The sequence below is a fragment of the Chanos chanos genome, chromosome 1, assembly GCF_902362185.1.
Source record: "Chanos chanos chromosome 1, fChaCha1.1, whole genome shotgun sequence".
Classification (NCBI taxonomy): Eukaryota; Metazoa; Chordata; class Actinopteri; order Gonorynchiformes; family Chanidae; genus Chanos; species Chanos chanos.
The window spans coordinates 5,558,811-5,586,540 of NC_044495.1; the positions used below are offsets into that span (position 1 = coordinate 5,558,811).

Genomic DNA, 27,730 nt, shown 5'->3' on the forward strand with positions numbered 1-27,730 from the left:
GTTGAAATCTGTGTATTTTTTCAGAGGGAGAAAGAGAGGACGCGATCATTTCTTGTATTTGAATAGCAAGATAGCTCATTTAAGATATAATATGGATACACAGTAATAATACTGTTACTATTAGTTTACTTACTTTTCACTATGAAATCAACGTAACATGAATACACATTTTAGGGCATGAATTTTATTAGTCGATATATGTCTGTTTCTTAACTCTGCTTGGTGTGTTTGAGCCTTGGAAGGTAGCCATGTCTGAATGACTGACAACAAAGGGATTGCTCATGTTGGCCTTGCATTGCCTCCCTTCGGCCCCAATTAGATAATGCGACACAGGTTAATTTGAGAGCCAGTGACGTCAGAGCCTACCTACATTCAACTCAGTGCCTTTGAGACAAAGCTGGTTCGATGATTTATCTGATATAAACGCATTAAGTCCCTCTTTGGGCCGCTGGCCCCTCTCCTAATGCGTCTGCTCGGCCTCCCCTGCATTCTCTTTATACCTGCATTATATTAGCTTGGTTTGAAAGGTTCATGTGTGAGAGATGGAACGCACACCTCTGCAACTTGGGTCGGTGCCTAGCTTTGCGAACAGTCGTGACCGTCTGGCCTGGGATTTGCAGCAGACACAATATTTCAGTCATAAATCACGAAGCATTCGACAGGACGTAAGAATAATATGGTGTTTTATTACAGAGACAATCTCAGGGTCAAAGAAAGGCCTTACCCATCAGTGCATCCCCGTTTTTACATCTAAGATTACTGCAGACGTAGACCGCACCATCGCCAGTACGCTACACTGAACAGACCTCTACATTATTTCTCCCATGAAAACAAAGTTAGAAATATTGCTGAAAAGCAATCAAGTATAGAGGAGGCAATGGTTACTTTAAGTTCTATGTATTCACAAAAAAAAGAGAACTATATAGTTTTAGCAATCTTAGTGGGACAGGAGAACCCCCACCCCCCCAAAAAAAATACAAAAAGAGAGAAAAAAACCAACAAAAAAAACATTGTCTGGATTGTTTTAACCTGAATACTTGCACAACCAATAGTGTATAAAAAAAAACCCACATGTGGTGTACAGATACTTTAAGAGAAATCTTCTTAGTAATCTTTGGTAACATAAAGATTGTAAATTAATCAAGGGCTATTAATTCTTTTGAAACTGGAATAATTTTCCATTCAAATTCAATTTCAGTTTTGTTGTAGACCAGTTACTGTTGAAGTAAAAGACCGCTGTACTCGACATATTAGTAACAAAAGATATTGAAGGTAGTGCAAATCTACAAAACCGTAACCAAGCTCTAAACATGCCTTCCGTTCACATTACCCCTCATCGACGCCAACATTCCTTCACGCCCTCCTGAACAACTTCACTCTGACAATTCACGTACGTCCATAACTCAGAATAGCTTCTCATGTTTGACAATGAAATGTCGATCTTGCTGGTAATTCTTGGTGGACCCTATTTAAAATAGTTACATACAATTGGTCCTGTGCTCTAGTTCGTTAAGTGCTTGCTGGGGCCAATCCGTTTTCATTGTCTTCGAAGCAGAAACACACATCAGATCAATCAAGCCATTCTATAAACCCTCTTTCACACTCACTCACAGGCAAATGTAACCTTCAGTCCTCCTACAACTTAGAAGAGAAACCAAGAGACAAAAAAAAAAGACAAGATTCTTCTTATATTGCATCTACCACTCCCTGGAATATGAAAAAAATTCCCTATGGTTAAGAAGAAACCAAAAATATTAGGGACAAGATTCTCCGTAAATGTCTCTCTTTACTCGTACACTACCTACAAGCCATCAACACAAGCTTTAAGTCTGAGCTAATGTTCAGTCATATTGTCTTTTTTTTTTTTTTGTTTTTAGACATGCTCAGAAGTTCCACTCTATAGACAGACAGACAGTTTCCTTTATGTGCTGGCCTGAGCACACATTGTCCCGCTGCAGTTCAGAGACAAGCTGAACGGACTGACCAGCGCCCTCCTCTCTGAGTCCAGACAGCCGTCAGCGGTTTCAGGCAGCTCTCCTTCCCGTTCACTGATGGCAGTCATAGGTCCACTGGGCAGTCGGCTTCGGTTGTTATACCGGCTGCTGGCAGCAGATGGCGGTGTGCGTGAGCGCCCGTATTTTGAGGTGGAGAGGCCGTGGGAGGGGCGAGGCAGAGCTCCCTCGGTCCGCGCCCACTCCTCAGTCATTTTCCTGCTGCGCCCGGGGGAAGGACAGGTTTCGTCCAGCTGAGATGGATCAGAGATCGCCCTCTGGAGGCGGGGGTCGGTATTCTTCAGCAACTCTGCAGCCGACATACGGAAACCGGACTCGGAGCGGCTGCCCTTTTTCAGGAGCAGGGCTTTGAAACTGTCGTTGCTGGTGGAGGAGCGACGTATGTTGCGCTGGATGGAACCTGTCAGACGGGGCAGAGAGGAAAAAGCAGGGGAGCCTCCAGTGGGTGTGACAGGTGGGGAGGGCTGGAGGGTTCTGCACCGGTCCTCTTCAGAGTCTCCACGGCCCAGAACTTTCCTTTTTGACCTGCAGGAAAGAGAGAGAAATGGTCAACAGACAAACCTCCAAGTTTCTGTTCTTGAGACAAAAAAAAAAAAAAAATATATATATATATATATATATATGTACATTTAGTGCCTCGGATGAAAAGATTTGTTTAAGTTCATCAGTTGACAAATGTAGCAAATCATGAGTGCACACTGACAGATATAATACCTCTCTAGTTTCTGGATCAATAAACCCACATAGTTAATGTAGTTTATGTAACGATCCATTTGAACCGATTAAGAGGGTAAATTGGTTCATGAAAAAGGGAATAAAACTCTTAAAAATATTTTACTGGAACTCCAACAATTTTAATAAATCTCAGACAAGTAATCTGTTTTATCAAGTATTGTCTTTTCAAAACTCTGAAGCTAAGGATGTCATTTGTGTCTTTTTTTTAAATTTTTTTTTTAATGACTTCAGCTCATTTTGCCTTGAGGACCTTGTGTGGGAGACATATTCCACATCAACAGCCGCTATTTTTTTCCCTAGAGAAGAGTCCTTCACAGGCTAGCTAGCAGGAACAACATTAATGCCTCTGCTAGCAAAACATTACAGTTTGATTCATGCACGCTCCTGCTGACCCAAAAGCCAAGAATAACAGTGCAGTGGGAACATCAGCTCTGAGTAAAACACTACCGCTGCTGTGTGGACATTAGGGACGTACAGTCCACCTCTCATAGACATACTGTATTCAGTGCGGTGCTCATTCAGTTGCATTTGCACTTCTGTAGTTACTGAAAATATCTGTGTACGTGTGAAGTCATAATAATACCAACAGCAAAATGAGACAAACTTAGAGGGGTTTGAGACGGGGGGAAAAAAACACAGTTTATTTAATCTGTCCAGGGCACTACAGGATTACAGTAAAAAAAAAAAAAAAAAAAAAAATCCAATTCTAGTCACACTACTGGAACACACCATCTGCCAATTACATGGTTACTTGCCAGCGCATGCCACACCTGAAACTGGATGTTCATGTTCTGCCTTCTCAGACTGCTCCAGAGAGGCATATGTGCAGATAAACAGGTCAACACAAACGAATCGACACAAATGAATAACAAATGGGTAGGCACAAACATATGAGCACGACACTGGACACAGTGACACTAGTGAAACCGCAGGAAACATTAGCCTGTACAGAGCGGCGGGGAGCTCAGAGGAAGAAGGTATTACTCAGACTGTTCAAAAACTAAAAGATGATAACATTTGGCATTGAGATTGTTTTAGTTAAACATCGAATCCGTTAAGAACATTTGAAACCACAAAATGCTAATCAGTACTACCATAAAAATGAGATAAATAAAATGCACAGTAGAAAATACAAAGTAGAACAAAGTACATCACAAAGTAGAAAATACCGTCAGTAGTAGTTTTCTAACTACTCAGCACTAAGGTGGAGTAAATGTATCATAAACAGTTCTTAGCTGTACAGTTCTTAACTAAACACATAACATGTGTCCTGGCTCAAACAATAAAAAGATCAAATATCCACTTATGTTTGTATACGTGGAGGAGCCAACCCAAAACCTTTTCTTCGCCTGCATGAGTTTTTGTTGTTGTATGTAACAGAAAGACTTAACACTGGAGAAGCTAGACTGACACGATATTAAAAACAGATCAAGTCCATACCTATGAATGGCAGCGAAGAGATCTTCTGTCGTGCGGGGTCGTGTGGATGTCCCCATCTCCTCTGGAGTGTCGCCACCAGCAGAACTGTCTGTGTGGGTCTCAAACATCGTACCTAACACATGTACGCACACAAACAAACACCCAGGTTACCACTGAATCAAGTCTGAATCATAAACATACTGTCATGACTTCAACACTTCAGTTCTTCTCATTCCTGAAACAGCCCTAGTCACAGTTTGAGTTTGTCTAGCTGAGCTGCAATACCCAACTCTAATCACCAACAACTGGTATTCCACTTATTCTTCCCGAAGAACCAGATAATCAGTGAATTAAAACGCTCTTTATAATAATAATGGAATTCAGACCAAAGGCTGGAAGCATGAATTGTTGGAGAATCATCCCTAGTGCAGGAGTGTACGTGACAACTAACATAATCTGCGGAGGAGGTGAAGTAGGATGTTCACTCTGTGTTGTGATGGTGGTGGTGGTGGGGGGGGGGGGGGTGCAGCGCATATAAGCCAAATAAAGACTGAAATCCACTTATTCACTTATTACTTACAGCCCATCTTTCCAGGCAGACTTACCAACAGCCCTGTGCAGCTGGCACAGGCAACTTTATTCTATCACTAAGGTTCACAGATTACAAAAATGTAGACATTTATTAGCTGGCTAGGAATAAAAGCAAGTCTATCTGATCTGGTCAGCTTGTTTAGCTCATCTCAGATCAATGGTCTGACCTTGGCCGTGATATTCATGAGTTCTCAATTTTCCATTGAGAAAAGAAACAAACATCAGCGACATGAGGTCAAAGTGATATGCCATACACAACTTTGCATTTTTAGCTTTAAATTGAGAGGTCAAAATTGGTTTATTCTAGTGAGTCATGATTTCACAGTCTTCATGACTATTGTACATAACACCCATAATTACACAGTATAGGTGCAAAATTACTCAATATTCCACAAAATCTGCATGTTAATCATTACAATTAGCTGGCATGGATTTGACAGAAATATATTATAAGTATCATCAGTAATCATGTGCAGAGTATGAGGCTGATGATGAATCTTACCATTGTCCTCTTCTTTAAAGCTTATGGATCCGGAGCTGCTGCTGCCTCCTTCATCGTCTCCATCCGAAGTACCTTTGTCATCGCTCAGGCAAAGGTCGCGCTCATGTAAGACAAGGTCAGGGAGCTGGACCTCGTGCAGACTGTCTGAGGAGAAGTCGCTGCTCAGGGAGAATGTGCTTTTGCCCAAAGGCGAGCAGTCTCCGGAGTCGCTCTCGTCCTCTTCTTCCGCCCACAGCAGACTCACGTCCCGTCGATCACAACAATCTCTTTTGGGTTCTGAGGGGATCTCATGAGGGTCATGTTCTTCTTCTGGCTGAGATGGAGACTCGCCTGTGTCTTCCTTCCCCTCGGGGTGCGACGGATTCTCACCCCTGTCGTACTCCTCCTCTGATTTTGACGGGACCTTCTCGGCACTGTCCTCCCTATCAAACGGCAGGGGGACCTCTTGGTCAACAGTTTCTCCCACTGGTTGTAGTGGGATATCAAGCTCCTCGTCTTCCTCCTCTGGTATTAACGGAATCTCCGGCTCGTGAGCTTCGTCCACTGAGGACGTACTATTCACCACACTTGTAATGAACACATCATTGTCATTGACTGTCTGAAGATGCTTAATATCAGGCTTAACAGGCTTATGTATGGGGGGCATAAGTAGAGTCAGACTGGGCTTTTTTGGTGATATGGGAGGCTTCTGTTTGAGAGGAGAGCTTTGTAGCATTAATGGAGAAAGTTTAACGGGGTTTTTCTCACTGGAAAACACAGAGTGGGCTTCATTTACTGTTTCAAAGCGCTGCAGAGGTTCCGGGGTTACATTTTCAGGTAAACCACCACTGGCAGCTTCAGGAGGAGAAGAGATAACTTCTTCTGAACAATTTTGCAAAATCTCAGGTATGAAAGAGTCTGGTGTGCCCATATCTGATGAAGTAGAACATGGTGTGAATGGCAACTCAGGAACAGTCTCCGATCCTGCAGGTTTCTCCAAATGTGCAGATACTTCTGACTTCTGGTTTTGCCTCAGGTCAGTAGATTCATACAAAGTTTCTTGGGTATGTGTAGGTTCTATTTTTTTCAGCTTCACCGGTCGCAGTTGCACCATTTGAAGAGCTTGGGCAGTGATCATTGGTCTTCGAGGTATCTCAGGTTCTTTGTGGTGGACTCTGGGCTTTGACTCATGCTGTTGGTCCAATGATTCCACTGATTTGACATGACTTCTTATGCTCTTCTCTTTTAAGATTATTTCTGCCTGAAGACCGGTCCCAGGCAAGGGTGGAGGAGGGGGTGTTGTCATTTGTGGTGGAAGTAATGGAGGAAGAGGTGGAGGGGGAGGAGGGGGTGGGGGACTCAGAGAAGCAAGGATTTCACATGTCAACGCTGAGTCCAAGACCTCCTCTGACGGTGGAGGAGGGAAGTTAAAAACTGAAGGACTTTCCTCAGGGGTTTTGGGTGACACCACAGATGTGTCCTGCTCTTCCTCCCAGGTAATAGATCCAGTATGAGGAGGGGAGTGTAGTGGAGAGGAACAGTCTACCTTGGGTGTTTCAGTATTAAAAATGGAGCTCTGCGGAGCTTTGAGAATTCCAGATAGTAGAGGAAGTGGAGGTGGAAGTGGCAAAGGGCTCCTGGTGGAGTCTGAGGTGTTTGAAGAAAGGGAAGTGGTAGAGGATGAAGAGCCAGACACAGAAGACAGCAGTGAGGACTTCCTCTCAGGTACTTTGGGTTTAAGCTTCCCTCCTCTTGGAGACTTAGCTCTACTGATGGCTGTCACAGGAGTGCCTGTAGTTGGGGTATTGGATTGGCTGGAGTAACCACTGGATGGAGAAGTCAAACGATGGATTTTGTCAGGCATTGAGACCATCTTGGCTTTAACTTCAGCAGTGTTCCCCTGACCTGGCAGGAAGCCATTCTGGTGGGTTCCCTTGGTCAGGTTCGCAGGACTTTCGCTAGCGCTTGCGGACCTTGTGATAGGGGAGGAAGGGCCATGCTCCGAGAATTGTCCAGGGTAGTCCATGTAGGAGTTCCAAGACTCTGTGTTGTCTGATCTCTGACTGCTGGTATCACTATGGGACGGAGTGACTGGACATACTGCAGCTGGGGCTGACATTCCACTGCTTGCGACACTGACATTGCTTTGGCTCCTCGGACGCAGGATCCAGGGGTCCTCAAATCCATTACAGGGGCTCTGGCCTGCGATTGAAGTGCTCTGGCTCTTTGTGTTCATCTGTAACGACTGTTGGAGGCTGGAGATCAGCCTCTCATTCAGAACCGATTCACTATTGTGGTGTTTCTTGTTTGGTTTACGCCTCAGGGAGTCTGTCCGTGCTGGGGGTTTCGGAGGCTTCTTGGCTTTTCGCAAAGAGATACTTCGGGACAAGGTCTGGTTGCTTTGAAGAATTGTTCGGTCGTCCTGACTGTGGTGTTCCCGACATTCATATAACTTGTTTCTCACATTCCCCGCCTTGTTGATGCAACCATGACTGTACGCCTTCAGCCCAGCGTCCAGATGCATGGAGGTGTAGTAGCCATCGGTATCCACCGAGTAAAGTGAGCTGGTGTCTGTCTTGTTGGGTGAATGCTCATGACTGTTGCACATATGATAGATGGGGGAGGAGCAGCTTGAAGTGGGTCGGTTCTTGGGTGCGACTTCATAGGTCCACTGGTCAGTGGTCAGTGTGCTACAGCTATGGGTGCTGCTCTCTGAGAAATCGGACTCCCTTCGATGCGAGCTGGGACTGCCGCAGTTTCTCCCATCCAGGGTGCTGCACTGGGAGTCAGTCTCTGTGTGAGCACCTGTGTTGAGTGACGCCGCGGACTCACAATAGGATGAGCTGGCAGACAGAGGAACATCCACATTGCTTTGAGATCTGTCTGTTGGAAAAGACGACACGGAATACATGCAGGAACCCTCCGGATCATAGGTGTGTGTTGTGTCACTGGACCCGAACTCAGTGGAGATGGGGAAAGCACCAAGGCTGACGGATGGACTGTGAACACTGTCAGAAACCATATAGTCCGGTGCTGCTATATGGTGGTCACTCTGGAAACCTTGGAAACCCAGAGACTTCGGACTGTTCGAGCTCAAGGATGCTGTGCTAGATTGGGGCATGTTGATCTGATTAGGCAGGGAGGTTGTGGAGCCACAATCCATTCTATATGGTGTGCTGGTGTACCTGGGCTCAGACTGTGGAAGGGATATACACGTTCCTTGGCGAGGCAGGCTATGGAATCCTTGGTCACTACCATTGTGCTGAGGAGAGTAGGCGATATCATTGAATTCGCTAATGGCAGACCCACTTCCTGAGGAGGAGAGGGAAAGGCTGGCCATTTGGGCAGCGATACCTTGACCCTTCTGTGCCCGGATCCTGCGCACTGAGGGTGGCACTATCTTCACCTCTTCAGTCTGGCAGCTGGAGTCACGGGTGTCCGAGCGCCTCAGTGCAGAGTTGACGCTGCCAGTGCGACCCAGTGTGGAGAACTGGTTTGTCATACACACGGACTGACTCCTGGACTCATTCTGACCAGCTGCAGAGAAGCACAGAAGCACACAACAAGAGACTGAGACGTGAGAGGAAATCTGATAAATTCTGTCTTGTCTATGTCTGCAACCTGGATGTTCACGCATTTGACAGTTAACTGATCAGTATCTGATCAGTTTTCACACTTCTCTGATGCTATAAAAAGGAAACAATAAATTGCTATGGTAAGCCTGTAAAAATGATTTCTCTACTGAGTCTTTGGTTCAGCTCTGTTCTCTGATTTTCATATCTTATGGATGGAATAGAAGAAAATTCTGAAAGAAGGAACTAAGCTAATTCAATTTAAGGGTTGGGCAGAGAGTAAACGTTCATGTTCGAGTCAGATGAAGATGCAAAAGCACATCAAGAATAGGAGTTTCAAGTCCTTAGCACAAGTTTGAGGACAAGCTGCCTTACTCAAAATCCTAGTATTAATCATTACAGGTACTACACAGGTCCAGCTTCTGTCTCAGTTGGGTCAGGATGGATGGATTAGGATGCGGTGCTCTGGGGTCATACCTAGTTCCCTTTGGATGTTGTCGGGCATGCCTGTGATAGTTTTTCTCCGTTTGACTCTCTTTGATCTCCTGATCACAGTGTCAGTGTTGGCCATGGAGCGACGGAAACTTGCCTGCCGGTCAAAGTTCTCCCCTGATATGTGGTTGCAAGAGCAAGCAAGTACAGCAAAGGTTACCACACTTGTCTCTCTTATACATACTTTAAAAGAAGATCTTAACTTCAGAAGAGTGATTTCTGCCTTCTAACATTATGATTCCAATGAATGACAAAATATACAACACCAATGACTAAATATGGGTAAAAATAACACTAACACGGCAGTTTTTATGATGTTTTATGATCTAACACATCCTAATAACCACAGCTGATGCAGGTACGGCACAAAGAGTAGCGCAAAACACTCATATTACTTTTTTTTAAAAAAAAAAAAAAAACCTCTCTTAACACGCAGCCTTATAAAGCATCTGTAATAGTCATTTTCTCTGCTCCACAACCACCGCGAGAGGCATCCTGATGCTACCTGTGATGTTGATGGGGATGATGTCAGTGGCGACAGTCTGGGCCTGCTGCCTCATCTTCTCCTCCGGTGTGGGCAGAGGCAGGCTTTTACTCCAATTAGTCTGTGTGTTGATGTCAGAGCCACTGTCCAGGAGGGGTGTCTGCGGCCGCAGAGAGTAAACCAGTCTCTCGTCTTCAGAAAATGAGTCTGAGGACTGAGGGAGACAATACGCTCTGAGTTAGCCAGGGACACCAAGACAACAGACATCAGGAGGATGCACCCCTACATCCGGAAATGTCGTTTTCATTCTGTACTTTTAAATGAGGAAAAAGGCGACAGAATACAAGGTCATAAAACCACATACTGTGAGTCAAGTGTCTTAATTTTCACATGTTTATATAGCCTGACGCAGTGAGGCGTAGGAAGGAAAAACAAAAACAAAAACAAAACAAAAAAACGTCCAAATATGGAATTTGACTGAAACCCTGTCAATTTCACCTTTCATGAAGGTTACTAAGAAAGCTACTACAACATGTAGAGCAGAGATGAGAAGCACAATCACCATACAACTTAGGGAGCACTATGTATTGGGCGGCTACAAGGGCTTTAAAAGGAGGTGCAGTAACCCTAAATCTCTATGAGTCACAGTTCTAACACAGCCTAACTCCACTGGGGGTAACTGTACCTTTCTCCTCCATGGTTTCAAATGACAGCTAAGAGAAACACAACAGCGAGAGAGACAGTCCAGAATGCTAGACTGCTAGATCAAAAAAAAAAAAAAGGAAAGAAAAGAATAGACAAGAGAGGCGAGAAATCATAAATGAAAGAAAGAACTGTAATCATTTATTTCTCGAATGCATTGATCATGTTCAGCTGACTGTTCATAACATTCACCAACCTCCAATAAAATGGTTAACCAAATGTAACAATGCACTTTATCACCACTAGGGGACAGTCTCGTACAGCAAAAATCATGAGAATAACCATGGCAAGCCTCAGTACAGAAGTACAAGATGATAACAAAGAATCATTTAAGATTTTTAAACCTTCCCTCTTTCCCACACAGTAATAAATGATGTAAACTGGATTAGTGTGACCTCTCTGAACTGTAAGGAGAGGCTATTTAACAAACCGTCCAATCAGTGTTGTTATACTGGCAATGATAAGCAACAGATTATAAATTAGCTTGGACTTACATCAAACGCCATGTGACCTAATTTGGTCTTGTGGTGTTTTGACCAGAATTTGCCTCTCTTCCACACAGCAGTGCTCACAGAATTAGGATATGCATGATAATATGAGAGATTCTGCAAACTCAGGCTTTGGGGGGAAAATAAATAAATAACTTCGATATCACAGTACAACATATGGGGGCACTGACTTTATGGTACTGGAACGATACATAATACTATATAATAATAAACAATAGATAAACTATGTGACAATGTGTTGATGTATATGGGCTATGGTAGTATTGAGTGTTTTCTGAGTCGTGAATGATGAGAAACGGAGCAGTGGGGTTTTACCTTCTTTTTCTCTGTTTCCTCGTTGTCCAGCAGGCTGCTGCTTGACACGTTGTTTGTGGAGAAAGCAGGACCTTGGGAGTAGTATTGTGAGCTACGAAACCCATCTTTTCTCAGCTTGTCACATTCTGTGGGAAAACAAACCCAGAGTCAAACAAATATATCAGTTATGTGAGTGTAGCTCTGAGCTTGGGGGGGGGGGGGGGGTGTACACGGATGTACATTACAAGGGGGTGTACATTACAAGGGTTACCAAGGCCATGAAACACCATACGAGCGCATTGTAAGGGTCTGCTTCCATCAGTTCTCTGGGACAAAAACTTTATTTAGTTTGGGAAAATTCTATCATTAATCCAGAGTTTGACAAACAATAATGAGGAATGTGTGGAGAAACTCATGACAATCTGATGTGAACGTCTATGGCAACGAAAGGACAGTATTGATGGAATACGGTAATGTATGGATCTTCCTGGGCCTCCATACATTCAATTATAGTTAAGCTTCCAGCAAGAAAGCCCAAAGGTTACCAGGAGTCAACGTTTGTGAAAGAAACAAAGTAGACAGACAGATAGATAGATAGATAGATAGATAGATAGATAGATGGATAGATAGATAGATAGATAGATAGACAGACTTGAATTATATTTTAATTATGCATTGAACATCTCTAATTTCACCCCTCATATATTCTAACGAACGCAGCAGAGGAAGGAAGGCAGGAAGATGACAGGTTTCACTTCGATAACCTCTGTGAGAGAGCTGCTACACCAACGAAAGAAAATCAAAAGAGCAAAAAAAATAATTTTTCCAAATGTTACATTCTGAGTCATGCCTCACAAAACTAGCATCTGAGTGAGATCTATGTGAAGATTACCGCTGGATTTAAGATGCCGATCAACGATTTTGTACATGGAAAGAAGAGCAGAGCAGTCCACCACATGGAATATCAAACATCTGTTATAAATAAATAAATAAATAAATAAATAAATAAATAAGGCAAAGCTAGGCGTGTTCCTACTCAGGACATAATCTCGTCGGAAGCTTTGAGAGCTGTCCCTCTGAAAGGGACAGTGTGCGGATCAGAGACGGTGTCATTTGTCAGAGTGTGGCAGTTAACCTGAATGTGTCAGATTTGAGTTTTGGGTTATGGATGGGCTGGGGTCTAGGAGGTCTCCTCCTGGTCGCTGGTGCACTGAACGATGGATTTATATCAGCACATGAGTGGGACTTACACCCTCTCTCATGAGAGCCTACAGGGAGGAACTCCTTTTCTCTCTCTCCCTCTCTCTCTCTCTCTACCTCTCTCTCCCGGTCTCTCTCTCTCACAAACATTCACACACACACACACACAGACACACACACACACACACACACACACAAGCTCATTAAGGGAGAATAAGAGGGGGATGTAATTAGCTCATTGTCTCCATAGCGACAGAGTGCGTGTGAAACATGAGTGATGTCACTTTGCGAACGCGCTGCCTTCTGCATGTCCAAACTAACCCCACCCAGAGCGACTTGGCAATGTACAGTATACTGTATAACCCCGAGCCTGCAGTAAACGCTTACTCAATAGAACGGACACGCAGAATAACGTCCACATTCACGTTCATTTTTTTTTTTAAATAAGAATTTTCTCACTTCAGCCAAATAAAAGGGACGATTTCAGTGTAATCTAGTCACGACCTCTTTGTCACATACTACGAGCCTATCTGTGCAACTAACTCCACAATAGAACAGACGTAATCCAAGATCCTTTTATCGATAGAGCAACTTGAGCAAACATTGAGATGACAGTTGAGGGAGACAAAAACAGAACGGTCTACTTTTATAACGCAAAAGCTATATATGTCACAGGCAGTCCCCACAGGTAAAAAGAGGAGAGACAACAATACTGGGGACAGAATAGTATCGTACAGCTTATATCACATTACGGCTAATACAGAAACCCAGCCATCCACCGACAGATGATTTGACCTTTTTCCACACGTCTCGGACATAGACTAGCAAACTGAAATCATACTGTACGTGTGCCTCAAGATTCAATTCAGTTTTTCCAAAAACATTTAAAGAAAGGTTAGCACTGCAGCATTTAAGGCTGAATGTTTCCATCTACGCATGACATTTCAAATGAGAACGAGTTCTCTTTTTGACCTCTTGACACGGGTAAGCACGTGGTTGATTGACCCATGCCTAGATCACATCGGGTAGATTTTCCACCATCATGTTGATTAAGTTGGGTCACCCCCCCCCCCCCCCCCCCCGGCTGAATTGGGTAGGGTGGGGTGATGGGCAGTGAGTTCATCTGCATGCATTGACAACGGGCGCGGCACCGATTTCTTCCTCATACACAAAACCACACTATTGATTTGCCAGTCACTGTACTCCGTTTCAGCCCATGACACGCATTCTGATTAGTTGCAGTCTATAAAAAAAAAACAAAAAAAAAAAACAAACACTGTCAAATGATTTGGGATACTTCACACCCATGCAAATTAGTCTTTACTGCGCTACAATATCAGACACCTCCCCAGGCTGGATAAGCATCTCTGAGTCCGCATAAAATACAACCTAATGATTTATGTTGTACAAGAGATGATAGACTGTACTAGACACAGATCTGCCACCCAGCCCCCCTAACAACTTTCTCCCCCTCTCTCTTTCTCTCTCACACACACACACACACACACACACACATGAATGCACAAATGCTCACTTACATGCACACACTCTCACACAACCTTGAAAAACAACATTTCTCTTTCTCCTGACAGGCAGCTGAATGTGCATGGTCAGTAATGGGTGGTAAGGTGCCAGAGAGCTGCAGTGCAGAGGGTCAGTGTGTCAGTAGCTCAGTGTGCTCAGAGGTAGCCACTGAGCATGTGCGAGGGATCACGCTCTTAATCCTATAGCAGAGGGGTTTTAATAAGTCCTGTCACCTTCTGCCCCTTGGCTAATCTACAGCGGACACATAGTATAGACCCACATAGTTAAGACATACGCCATCGACACACGGGGCACTCACACAACACACTCACGTCCAGTGCTGTCCGATGTCATTCAACGTTATCCGTTAGTGATGAGAACTGGCGGTCAGATATTTCTTAATCAACAAATTCAACGAGAAATCCAAAGCAAACAGAGCAGAGTCAGCAATCTGCACGTACAGGAGCGCTAATCGGCTTAGAGTCATTCTTTTTATACAGTTATGGATACGGCTCATTCAACCCAGTGTATGCTTTATTGAGAAGATAACTTTTTGCCCTGAGGACAGCTATTAAATGAACGACAGAGCAGTGCGAGAACGGTGAAAAAGATGGAGGGAGATACGGAATAAATGCAATGAGGACTCTACCTCCGCTCACTGAATGAGAACAGAAAAGACACAAACCTGAAGCAAGGCTACCTGCTGTTGCTCTGACAGGTTGTCAAAAGTTCTGTTTCTACGGAGCACATTAATATTCACACGACAACATATGAACATCGTGAATATTCATGAGCACCAGTCGGCGCAGGTAGGTAGGGGAAAGGATGATGTGTTCCTGTCATAGGCGGGGTCAGGACACGAGGAGAGTGAAAGAGGGAAAGGTAAAAAAAAAAAAAAAAAAAAGGATCAGATTGCAGGAGCTCAAAGGACAAAATACAATACGCCACCTGATCCCCACATGTCAGCTTGAGTGATAGTACATGTGTACAAAGACAGGTCTAATTGGACTGTTAACTGTCAGTCAAACTCAAAACCCTATAAAAGTGCCAGACGGGGGAGGGGGCGGAACAAGCATTACTGCCTAATTAAGCAGTGCTACATTCTCTTCATGTGGTTGCATGAATCATTTGATTCTCTTGAGGCACATTAGGAACAGGAGTTACGAGGACATAGAATGTAATTGAAAATGTGCAACTGATGTAGTGAATGCAATTACATAACATAAAAAGTCCATAATACGAACCATTATAGAGCTTAGACAAACAAATGACCTATATACAAATTCCATTTTTCAACATCTAGCATAATATACTGTTAGACTCATTCTGATTGACAAAATATTTAAAGAGTGAAATTGACAAAAGATTTTAAAGCGTTCTCATCTTTACACTCCCCCTCGCCCTCACCCCTGTCCCCTGTCCCCTCTCCTATGCTGTCTTACCTCTGAGGACGGTTTTGAGGTTGACTTTGGCCTGTCGGTGCAGGTCCTCCACACATGGTGGCCTGCTCCCTGGCAGAAAGACATTCTCCTGCTGGTGCCACGGGGCTGTGTAGTGAACTGTCCATTTGCTCTCCTCATCCAGGCTGGAAACAGCTGTGGACGACAGAGAGAGAGAGAGAGAGAGAGAGAGAGAGAAAGAGAGAGAGAGAAGGAAATGAAATGGTCAGTGGGCATGCAAGGTCAGAGGTTTACAGACATGCACAGTCAGAAGTAACTACATACGACTGTGATAAAGCTGCACTGATAAGAATTACGTTTACACATATTTACATCTCTCGTCCTTTCACCAGATGCTCTTTCGCAAAGCCTTGGACAGTGACAGCCAGTACCAGTTAGATGGTGTTCTGAAACATACACTCATTCATATCAGCACTCAAGGTCAAATGAACATTTTCATGATAGTTGGACAGGCTGGACGGCACGCTCTACAGTTTATATTCCACTGCAAACTACTACAGACAGTAACTGTAGACATACTCAACCACTGACAAACGGATGTTCAGGATGCAACAAAAAAAAAATAGGAACATATAGTATCTGAAAAACCCTGATTTGTGTCGAGATACATTTGTGGCAGAACAAAAGCTTTCTGTGGAGGCGTCGGCACGTGAGGGAATACTGGCAGCTACGGCTTTGTGCCAGCTCCTGACTTGGGTGAAAAAAGGAAAAAAAGAGAGTAAGAAAGGAAAAAAAGGCAAAAGTACGTCTGTGAGAGGAACAAAAAAGCAGCTTCTGCATCGTTGCCCCCGACTCTTCAGCTCCAGCAGGGTTCCATGTCTCCACCTGGTGCCTTGGCAACCTAGATTACACCATCTATTACAGCAAGTGCCTTTGGGCGACACTATCCAGGACAGTTTGAGGACCAGACACCAAATCCATTGATCATTTTTTTTTGCTTGCGGTTTCCTGGGCTCCAACAGGCATGCAAGGCATGGGACTAAAAAAACAGAATAAAGCTTTTCAACGCTTTACTTTTCTTCATTTTTATTAATAGGACAACAATAAGTTCAGCGAGGAAGTTTTTTTTGTCTGTAAAATAATGAGTTTAAAGAGTGAGTTTATGCATCTATGGTCTCTGACATATGTATTGGTAATTCAATAAATTTATAAACTCAAATGGTCTTCAGTGTGCCTGAACATCGATGAACACAACTGATTCACTGGCTACTCCCAGAATCAGAGTGTCACAGAAGGCGATGGTCAGAAACCCTCCGATCTTAAACCAGCCTCCCACCTAAAGTTCAGGTCTCTGTTAACATCTCTGTGAACCCTGTTACATGAAAACCATGGAGTTCCTACACCTCCAAATTTCCCCTTCTGGATAGTTTGTTCCTATTTCCTGTACATATACGGTGTGTGTGTGTGTGTGTATATATATATTTATACATATACACATAAATGGGAATATGATCCCATATGCGTCATATTCACATGATGCAACCATAACACAACTGAGAGAACAAAGCCAATTAGTGAGGCAAGTCTGTCAAACAGATCAAATCTATTCTTATTTAAAACTACTGAATTATGGAAATCTTTCCTCAAAACAGCAAAGCATCACAAATCCTAATAATATAGGAAGTGCTCAGGCCACTGGTGCATTAATTAAAGGATCATGTAGAAAAGGAAAAAAAAAACAAAAAACATGATTTCTGCTGACAAGAGGTGAATCAAAATTGCACAGATAACTTGAGGGTCAAGGCTCTTGAACTGGAACACCTCCAGGACAAAAAGACATAATCATGTCATCATTCACTGAAATAACCTGCTGTAATTTATAACAAACATAACGCTTGGTAACTTCAAAAGCCCCAAGGTCATCAATAACATGCAAAAGGATATTTAAAAATCTCTTCTCCACACTCAAACAGACAACCTGCTCTTCTCTTAAACCCTTCATAGGAAACTACCACTACTTGTAGTTAAAGAGCCTAAAACTACAATACTTCAGATGCCCCCTGACCTTGATGGGAACGGCAGAAGACATAAAAGAGTGATGCAAAGATAAACCAAAGAGGCTTACCCTTTTTCTTGAAGTACTTAATGACAGATTTGAGTGTCGTGCCAATAAACACCATTGTGCCCAATCCAAAAGGTAGCGCTGATGCCCTGACAGATGCCCGCGTGGGACCGCGCTAGTTAATCCTGCATCGGTGTGGAGTTAGAGAGTATGGAAGCAGGAGTGAGAGAGAGAGGCTGGGAGGGGAGTGAAGCAAAGCACTGCCCACATTACACACACACGTACGCACACACATGTGCACATGCGTTAACACACACACACACACACATACAGAGTTTACAGTGACTGGCAAGAGAGTACTGCAGTCTCTGCTACACGCGCACACACACACACACACACACACACACACACACACACACACACACACTCTCTCTCACACCCACTCAGGGGCTGCAACTGCTGTTTCAAGTTCCTCCTGTCTTGCACTTTTCCGGCTGCTTCCTTCCATCCACTAATCCTGTGAGTGCTGCTCCTTTATTCCCTAACACAAGAGCTACTGTGATGCTTCACCTTGGGGTTTTTTTTTTTTTTTTTTAGGCTACGCACTCATAGCACTTTTCCTGTCTTTACCAGTCGACATTCTACCACGGCTCACCGTCCTTGGAAACCTTCCAGTCCAGTACAGATTTTCCACATTTACGCTATTGTGAAGCCGTACTCAGGCGCGAGCCCCCTCCCCAAAGACAGCCCCCCCCCCTTCTCACCCTCTGTCTTTATTCTCTGACAGATAGAAAGAGAAAGAGAGACCCGGTGGGGGGTTCTGTAAAAGATCGCAGAGGTTGCATGGGGGGGGGATTAGGGCTCTCCTCCCTTTCTCTATTGGTCTCATTGCAGCTCTCATCACCGTGGAGACGAGTACCCCGGGTCAAATGTAATTGGACACTAAAGTCATCTTTCTCTCTTTCTTTTCTTTTTTTTTTTTTTCACACTAGCTGTGTAAAGTGAACTCTCAGCATCTTTACTAAGCGCAGGGCGGCAAAACCTGCAGTGTGTGTTTCCCTGCATATTGACATACACACACATGCGCATGTACACGAAAGTATGCATGTGCACATGCACACATGCGTGCGCGCGCACACACACACACACACACACACACACACACACACATACAGAGATTACACTGACTGGCAGAGAGTAATGCAGTCTTTCAAACGGCATTCAATTGCCGGTAAAGTGGCTGTATTCTCTTTTCAGTGTCACATCAAATCATTACATCCAATATCCAAAAGAAAGTCAATAAATCTGTATGGTACAGTGTCATAAAATACAACATTTTCTGCCAGACAGTAAAATTTTAAAGACATCTTGCTGATAAATAGAGAAATTGTATGATAATGATCAACATTAAACCGCGTTGACTGTGAAAACTAACCTAGCAGTTACACATTCAATTTATCTCAGTTACTGGGGCCCTTACAATGAAGTAACTAAGGCTCATATTTACTCCAGAATGAACCAAACGCTGTCCATCCTACTCAGATGTTATAGACACTGATTTCTGCCATCAGCAAAATGCATCGCTTGGCATATTTCCAACCATTTCTTCCACACTGTAGAGAGGATGGAGCCTGAACAAGACTCAAGGTCACCTCTACCAATTACTGCAATCAACTCATCCTTTATCTGTTCTTTTATGCTGTCTGAAGTCTCTGCAACTTCTGTAAAGTGACCGATTCGATTATACATTCCCCTCAGAAATGTAACTGAATATTAAAGCTATCGAAGGTAGCAATGAAGATATCGTATGGCTTTCTCTGTGTGAGTTTGGGGGCTGTTGTGTATCAGACGTAGAGCTAGATGTTTTGTTCTCGTATTGTGCAGAACTGTTAATTGCTAGTTTCCCCTTGAGAAGGTGCCCCCTTTAGTAAGGTCTACTTAGCAGGGGGTTGTTGGTGGTTAAAAAAGAAAGAGAGGAGAAGAGCCAACACAATGATGTACGGTGTTATCTCGGAATGCTCAGTAAAAAAAAAGTCTGAGAACCTAGTTATTGTTGTCATCCATCCTTACTGTCACTTATCTAACAAGGGCGATTCGTTGTTCAAAGCTCATATGCTAACGCTCAAGTTTTTCCACAACATTTAGCAGTGTGCTAACCAAAAACAGACAACAGAGACTCAAGACTTTAGCAGAAAACTCAAACCTGGACTGCACATGCTGTCTTTCAGGGGGAAAAAAACAAACTGGTGAATATTTACGAAAGCGTTTTGACCAAACTCAATTCAATTACACTACCATACCATATCTCTGTTTCACCTTAATCTAAATCCAGTGATAAAGAAGCAACCGCAATTAGCATTTGGCTTCCAATTCATGTCAAATGAGTTCCACAACTGAAAAATAGAAAACAACATGTTGACTGGGAGCGCGGGGAAAAGGAAGCTTTTCTTTATGGTTCTTAGGCTTCCCCTTTCCAAACTGGCTGACTTTCTGCATGATCAAGTCCATTGTGTGGGTCTGTAAAGTCTACTGGACTCCAATGCACACTAAAGCTATCGCTAAATACCCCTACCTAAGACAACACAGCACAGAGAGAGAGAGAGAGAGAGAGAGAGAGAGAGAGAGAGAGAGAGAGGGGACCAGACCCCCTGGAGCAGAAAGCAGACAGACCAGACCATAAAACCTCAGACAGATTAGGCGGAAGGGGGCCAAGTTGACATTAAAGAGGCGTACCACGAAAAAACGAAACTTGTAATTTACAGTTTGGCTAAAACTCACAGGAACATCTCTCTACTTCACAAAGACAGGGGCTGAGAGATGAGTTACATGCGAGAGGCTTACTGGGATTTTCTGTATTTGAAGAGATCTGACTGGATCTAATAGAACCTAAAGCAGGCTAGAACAGGAAGAAATGCTAATAAGATTGGGTTCTTGAAAAGGAGCCCCAGTGAGGTTTGCATTAAAGATTTTGCACCTGTTGTGCCGTAGACATTAGAGGCATAAGACTGTGCTGCACATTCAAAGGAAAAAAAAACTTTCACAAGAAAGATGAAGAGTCTCGATCTCCTTTGCGTATTGGATATGAAGAAGAGGTTAAAAACAACAGATGACTTTGGGGTATATTTGGGGTAACACTAACATCTTGAGTGACTTGGGTTAACATTTCTAGGAGAACAACATTGCCACTAAAGACAGTTTTGGGCTTAATGTTTTGCTGCGTTGATGATGATGATGATGATGATGATGATGATGATGATAATGAGTTAATTTACTTACTTCACTGCAATGGCTCAGAGAGGCCAGACTCAAACTAATGTAACTGAGACAGCTTCATAAGAGCGGAAAACTCCTATGTCATCTTCATAAGTGCACAGCAGATTAACCAACCCAGAGAGAACTCATTCCATACGTCTTTAAAAAAAAAAAAAGGGGTGAAGACATTCATCAGCCCAGGACAAAAAAAAAAAAAAAAAAAGATCAACAAGGTTACCCCCCCCCCCCCCCCCCTAAAAAAAGCTCGGCCTACACCTGGGTGTCAGCTCTTATCATTCGTCCTCCACACCTGCCTTTCACAATGGAGCCTTTCTCTTTCTCTGCTATCCATCACCCTGAGTCAAGCCTCCTCTCCTCTCTTATCTCTCCATATCCCGATGCTTTGATACAGGCCCACTCTGTTCTATTGTATACAGGCCACTACGTACACCAAAGGGCTAGTGGGAAACACACTTCAATAGGGCAGCTCTTTTGAGGAAGTAAGTGTGTGTGTATACATATGTTTGTCTGTACATTGATGTGTGTGTGTGTGTGTGTGTGTGTGTGGTTACTGAGTTATAACCACCACAAAAATACTAAAAAAAAAAAAAAAAAAAAAAAACAATCTCTACAAGGTACTGAAAATTACATTTTCCGATCAGAACATTGTTTGAATGACATATATTCCTCATCCTACAATTTTAACTGCGTGTATGAGAATTTGATTTCAGCTTAACGAAAGGTCACTTGTAAGACATGAACAAACAAACAGCCTGAGCTGAACATAAAAAAAAATGCTTTAGACTCTCAGGCTCTTACATGACAACACCAAGGATCGTAAAAGGCACAAAGAGGTGATACACACATCCCTGTTAGCCAAGGTTTGGGGCTGCATCTCTGGTCACACCAATTATACACAACAAAAACCAAGCCTCTCTGGCGACCAAATGACCCGACTACATGCTGGCTTTGTTACTCAGGCTAAACAGCAAGGAATGTTACAGCTAAGACCTGTTACCAAAAAAGACAAATTTAAATTTTTACACAGCTCAGCATCTGAATGTGGATGTTTCTTTCTCTTCGCTGTATGAAGACAGCAGTGTATTTAAGCATTGCCGTAACAAGCACTGTAGAGTACATGGTTCTTTGCAGTAGGAATCAAGAAACTGCGTGCAATAAATAACTGTTTCAAATACCAAAGTCTTTGCTGTACTAAGAATGTCTATAGGAAGCAAAGACTACAAGACATATAGGCAGTCTATACAAGCATGTCCTTATGTTTAATTTGTATAGTGACAGATGTGGATGGGAGAAAATGGTGGGGGAAAAGAGAGAGAGAGAGAGAGAGAGACTGAGCAAAGGACAATAGGAAGACAGGGAAAGGAAGAGAGAGAGGTAGAGAGGGAGGGAGAGAGAGAGATGAAAATGAAACATTCATTGGGCACCCAAGGTCAAAGATTCACAAACACTCACAGTGGGAAGTCACTATCAACGACTGTGATAATGCTGTTCTGATAAGGGGAGAGGGAGAGGCAGACAGAGGGAAAGACAGAGCAAAGGGAGAGAGGGAAAGAGGCAGAGAAGGAGAGAGAGACAGAGAAAGGGAGAGAGAGAGACTGACAGAGAGGGACAGACGGGGCAAAGGGGAAGAAATAGAGAAACAGAGCTAAGGGAGAGAGAGAGAGAGAGAGAGAGAGAGAGAGAGAATCTAACTCAATAATGCTGTGATGCTGTGAGGGGTGGGCTGTAGGAAGGTCAGGTTAACCTCAGCCCTCTGCAGAACACTGCAGTCCCACCTACAGCCCAAAGCCCACCGTCAGCCTGCGTAGCCCACCGTTCACCCGCAACGCCTGGGGGACGAGGTCGGTGCGCCCACAAAATCACTACTGTCAGCAATGCACAGAAAAACTGCAACATCAAACCACCATACGCAGGCTTCACACAGCCAAAAACAAGCAAACATAACATGTAACAGCAAGATTCAATATATACGCAAATGCTTACGCTTTGCCTTTTCAGCACAGTCACACATGGCTGGGCAGTAATTTGTGTGAAATTAAAAATCACTTTTTTTTTTTTAAAGTATATTTGCTGAACACTGGCTATTCCTGAAGATTGTTGTTTTTTTTTGTTGTTTTTTTTACATGAATATTCATGAGTTCAAGAAAATATGTGTGGTTTCTGAAGCCTGTAAATAATGTAACCACATGCTTTCTGAAAATGAATCTCTCTGTTTCTCCACATTGACAGGTCGCCCACATCTCGACAAGCTTTAAAGATAAATCATAAACTGTTTTGCATTCACATTAAGTTACATACTTGCTGTTAATTTGTATCTGAACATGAGCCAACTCCTTTAGTCTCGGAGTAAGATACTGTGAGAGTTGAGAAATCAGAGAGAGAGAGAGAGAGAGAGAGAGAGAGAGAGATGGGACCAGAGACCACCCATTATGAATAATGAAAAAAAAAAACTGGGCAGTCTCCACTCGGTCTGACGGGACCATATGTGGGTTATTGATCTGTCAAACGTCTGTCCCACAACCGCAAGCTCCAAAGTGTGTGAGTATCTGTGTCAGATAACTGGGTCAGTGCCAGCGAAATGAGAAAAACGACCCCTGCGGTGCATTACGAGAGAGAGAGGGAGAGAGAGAATATACTGTAACCACAGAGGAATTAAAGCTAAGATCTATTATTGCTTTTTTTTTTTTTTCCTTTCTCATTCTGAGTGAAGAACAGGTTGAGCTTTAGACGAATAAGGTCTGGAATGAAGCTCGTCCGTGGCTGTATGATAGATTTAGGTGCAAAGCCAAGTGGGACCGGAACAGCCAACTTTTTATTGAGCTAAATTGTAGAGGGTCACTACTCAATTGCGCATTCTGCTATTACGTGGACCTCCAGTTCAACAATAACAGATGCTTTACACTACATCAATTTTTCACCAGGTTTCATATTACATTGACCTTTTTTTTTTTTTTTTTTTAAATTCGGCATTAAGATGATATGATGTATTTTACCTCATATGTTTTGCTGTATAAAGCAATGATATGTAATTTGAATAATATGGCTTTGAGTGACCCATCTGTGACCTTGAATTTTCTTTGAGTGCTTTGCCCAGAAGTCTGGAGTCTGGAGTTAGTGAGGAATCCTGCTATCAGGCTAAACTGTAGCTTTTTTCTCCTTCCATTGTTCTCCTCAGAAAACAGGGAATTGAAGAGGACTCTCTGTCTTCAATGTCATTTTGAACTTGTTACATGTCCTCGATTTTGCTTAGCAACGGCAGTATCCAATAAAAGGAGACCAGCTGAAGAGATAAATGTCCAATAAGAACTTCACAGAGCAGAGTCTGCTGTCGCTGAGTTGCTTTGTGACTAAGCGCATGGAATAAAGTAAACTCCAACTCCAGAACTGACTTCTAGAACACAATCTGTCAAATGCTGACTCTCAAACTTTTATTCAGACAACGAGGTAGCATCTTCATAAACACTTTCTGCAAGCTCCTGAGCTGGAAACTATGCTAAGTTTAAAAAATTTAAAATAAATCTAAGTTACCTTACCTCAAGGCATTCTCCCATGTTATTACATTTGGATGGACTCTCCTTCTCTAATTACCAAAGTCAAATCAGGGGATTATCAGATGTATGTTGAAACTGAGATATGAGAGTATCGGACATTGTCCTTGAATCCTCCCAAATAAAACAACATTTCACTGTTTTCATGCTAGACTGTCCATAGAACAGACACTCTGACTTAACTCCAACTAAAATATCCCTGATAAACTCTGGTTTCAACTGAGTCTGTTTACACAAGACACGTCCTAAGACACATCTCAGCCCTCCTCTTAAATCTTTTCGTCTCTTCGCTCCCTACAAAAGGCTAACTATTCCAACCTCTAACGGTCTTGTGTCAGCAAAGAAGGAAGGGCTCTCCCTTCCGAGTCTGACTCTTTCTACCCCCTTTTAGCCAAAGTAAGGGAAACAGTCACCATCAGAGGTAGCATTCTGTAAACTGCAGAGGAAAACTGAGTTTAGTTTAGACTTAATTGAGAAGATTTCCAAAAAAAACCCCAGTGTCAAAGTGTATTTGTATGATAGTATTTCCCAGTCTAGTTAATGGTGGGATGCAGTCACTCATCTATTGTTTCCAATCTTCAGAGAAAAAAAACAAAAAAAAAACAACACAACTGTTGGTTACCATGTGTGACACTATAAGCACCTAAGAATGTATATTAGGACTGGATTTTATTAGTTAAAAGATACAGATGAAATTAGCTAACCATTGTGAATGTTTAATATCAACTTGACAACAACTGATGACTTGGTCAGTTCATTGGTCCAGTATGTTAAAACACAATAATGCCAGGCCAGCAAACCAAAACGTCAGGGTCAATCAGACAGTGTATAAAACAGGTCCTTGACATTATCGGTCTGCCCTGCCTGTGTGTTCCGGTAAGCACAGGCCAGACAAAAAATAAAGAACTTAATCATTTAATTATGTTTGGATCCCACCTGTGACCTGTGATCAACCTCTAAATGATATGAACAGAGTGGATCTAATCACTCATGTTCTTTTCAAACCTTGCAGAGTCTGGAAACTCTGACTGCAGTAATAGGGCTATTAAGTCCTCACGGTCTGTCAATCAAAGCCCTATAAAGAGAGAAAACCACAGATCTCTCATAAAATCACTGAGATTCAGAGTGAAAGCTGTTTGCCATCTGCATGTCAGTTACCAAAGCCATTAAGACTGGCGCCACCTAGAGACGTAATCACTTCTAAGAGAGGTGCAGTACTTAATAGCATTGTAATAATGACCCACTTTCAATTCTTTAAAAGGACAGCGGAAAACCGACAACATATATTGGTTGGCTAATCTTACTAGTAGGTAAATAAAAACAACTGAGTATGTAAATAGGGGCATTTTCTTATCTCATGGGATACGAATAGCCATTTGAGGACAGAGATATAGCATCAGGCTTCATTTTACTGGTCAAAATAGTTGTAGATAGACTGAAAAGTGCAGGAAACATGACTTCTGTGTGTGTGTGTGTGTGTGTGTGTGCATGTGTGTGTATGTGCGTGTGCGTATGTGCATGAACCTGATACACTGAACAGCTGTTTGGTGTACAAAGCCTATTTGAAAGTAATTAAACTAATTAGGCTGTCTTAGTACTGTTTACCACACACAGAGTGTGCAGACTGTGGACACTGTGGTTTAAGGAAACAACTGAAAGGTTTGCCGTACTTCTGTGCCTTTTCTTCAAACTTTTTTTTTTACAAAATTATCGGCTGATTCGTAATATTAATATCCATGCAAAGACAGTAGAACTTGAATTAATCTGAAAGACAGACAGACAGACAGACAGACAGACAGACAGATAGATAGATAGATAGATAGATAGATAGATAGATAGATAGATAGATAGATAGATAGACAGACAGACAGATATGCTCTGACTATCTGTTGTAACTATTATTTTTTTATGTCAATGTTCTATCCTGAAGATCAGATTAACACAAAGACGGCAGACCCACAGTGGACTGCTAGACCGCAGTGACGAAGCAAAGTAAGTCTCAGGTCACATATGCTGCTCAAGAGACATCTGCCCACACATCTGATGACAGGTTGGAGCAGTTTGCTCTGCTGGACTCTGATAGGATTTTAACGCAGTGACAGCCCCTGGTCGCGTCCTCAGCGTCTTTGCCACGAACTTAGAGCTTCAGAATACATCACACAAACACCTGCAGTTTTCACTCAATACAGGCAAAGAGAGCCAAAGAAAACCCTCCTCAGTTCTTCACCAGGCTGTTACACTGCTGAACTTCACTGTCAGTTAGCAGAATTAATGTAGAGTAAAAAAAAAAAAAAAAAAACACAAATAGTGAATTTGTTATGAAAGAGTCTCTGAGGAATGTGGTTGACCCTGTGCTGACCTCTGTGCTCTGGCTCTAGAAGATCCTCACAGGGTCAAACCAACCCATCTGTGCACATGCGCCACGGAAACTGATCTTTGATGGGGTTTTTTTTTGTTTTTTTTGTAAGTGCTCTGAACACGAATATCGACAGTATAAACTGAAGCACACCTGAAAAAAATGCATAGAAATGGAAGCAACGCACTATAAAATTTAATTTCATATGATCACAAACTAATTATCTAGGGCAGTGTCTCTCAACTCCAGTCACCAACAAACCAGACCGTGCATTCTTACTACTGCCAAGTACCAGCATGCCTAGCTGAAGAGGTCAAGTGCTCAGTAATCAGTAGATATGTTGAATCAGGTGTGATAGTGTAGGACTACAGTTAAAGCGTGCTGTCTTTTTGTACTCAACTTTAGAATTACTAATTTAAAGGAACAGAGGTTATTGTATATCTGCGAAACATATACAGTATAAACTGCTAAATAATACATTATTTAATCAAACCAATTAAAAACAACAAGAAAACCTGTGCACCGCCAGCAACACTCGTTTCATGCGAGTTCACTTCGAATCGTGATGTTCCTACAGAGGAAAAGCAGAGGTCAAACCTCTGAAAAGGGAGAGTTAATCGTCTTCACACAGACGTTAAAGGCACGAAGCAAAGGTAAAGACGGAGGGAAAAAGAGAAAGGGATGAAAAAAAAAAAGCCCCATAATTATGATGGGAAAGTTTCCAAGGCTGTGTAAACAGAGAACACTCTGTTCTGCCTCGTTCGCTGATTTAGCCAACAGAAGCTCCTCAACAAGTCTTTAGGACTAATGACTGTAAATATACCGATGTGTTGACGCGTTGATACGTGCGTGTGTGTGCGAGTTCTGGCCTGCCCCACACGGTGAATAGACTTCAAAAGTCAATACGATGCCTTAGGAGAGCATTAAAGGTCTCGGCAATCGCCGTCTTCAAACAACATAGGCTACCTCCATCTACGCTCGTCATGCGTAATTCATAGCCCCCAAGAATCTATCTCTACTATCTCAACGCTTATTCATTTTCTTGAACGCTAACCGCAACTCCAACAGCAAGCACA

The 27,730-nt window shown here is 42.8% G+C and overlaps 1 protein-coding gene across 1 annotated transcript in view; it reads right to left on the minus strand.

Annotated features, from left to right (window-relative positions):
- Positions 1 to 1,921: 1,921 nt before the first annotated feature.
- The window catches only part of nhsl1a (NHS-like 1a), a 26,195-nt gene continuing 386 nt past the window's right edge, over positions 1,922 to 27,730 (minus strand). The window contains exons 2-9 of the mRNA XM_030786614.1: positions 15,458 to 15,610; positions 11,313 to 11,437; positions 10,472 to 10,546; positions 9,808 to 10,000; positions 9,288 to 9,419; positions 5,260 to 8,775; positions 4,188 to 4,299; positions 1,922 to 2,537 (exon numbers count right to left, since the gene is read on the minus strand). Coding sequence (XP_030642474.1) covers positions 1,922 to 2,537; positions 4,188 to 4,299; positions 5,260 to 8,775; positions 9,288 to 9,419; positions 9,808 to 10,000; positions 10,472 to 10,546; positions 11,313 to 11,437; positions 15,458 to 15,610 — 4,922 coding nt within the window. The remainder of the gene's footprint in view (positions 2,538 to 4,187; positions 4,300 to 5,259; positions 8,776 to 9,287; positions 9,420 to 9,807; positions 10,001 to 10,471; positions 10,547 to 11,312; positions 11,438 to 15,457; positions 15,611 to 27,730) is intronic.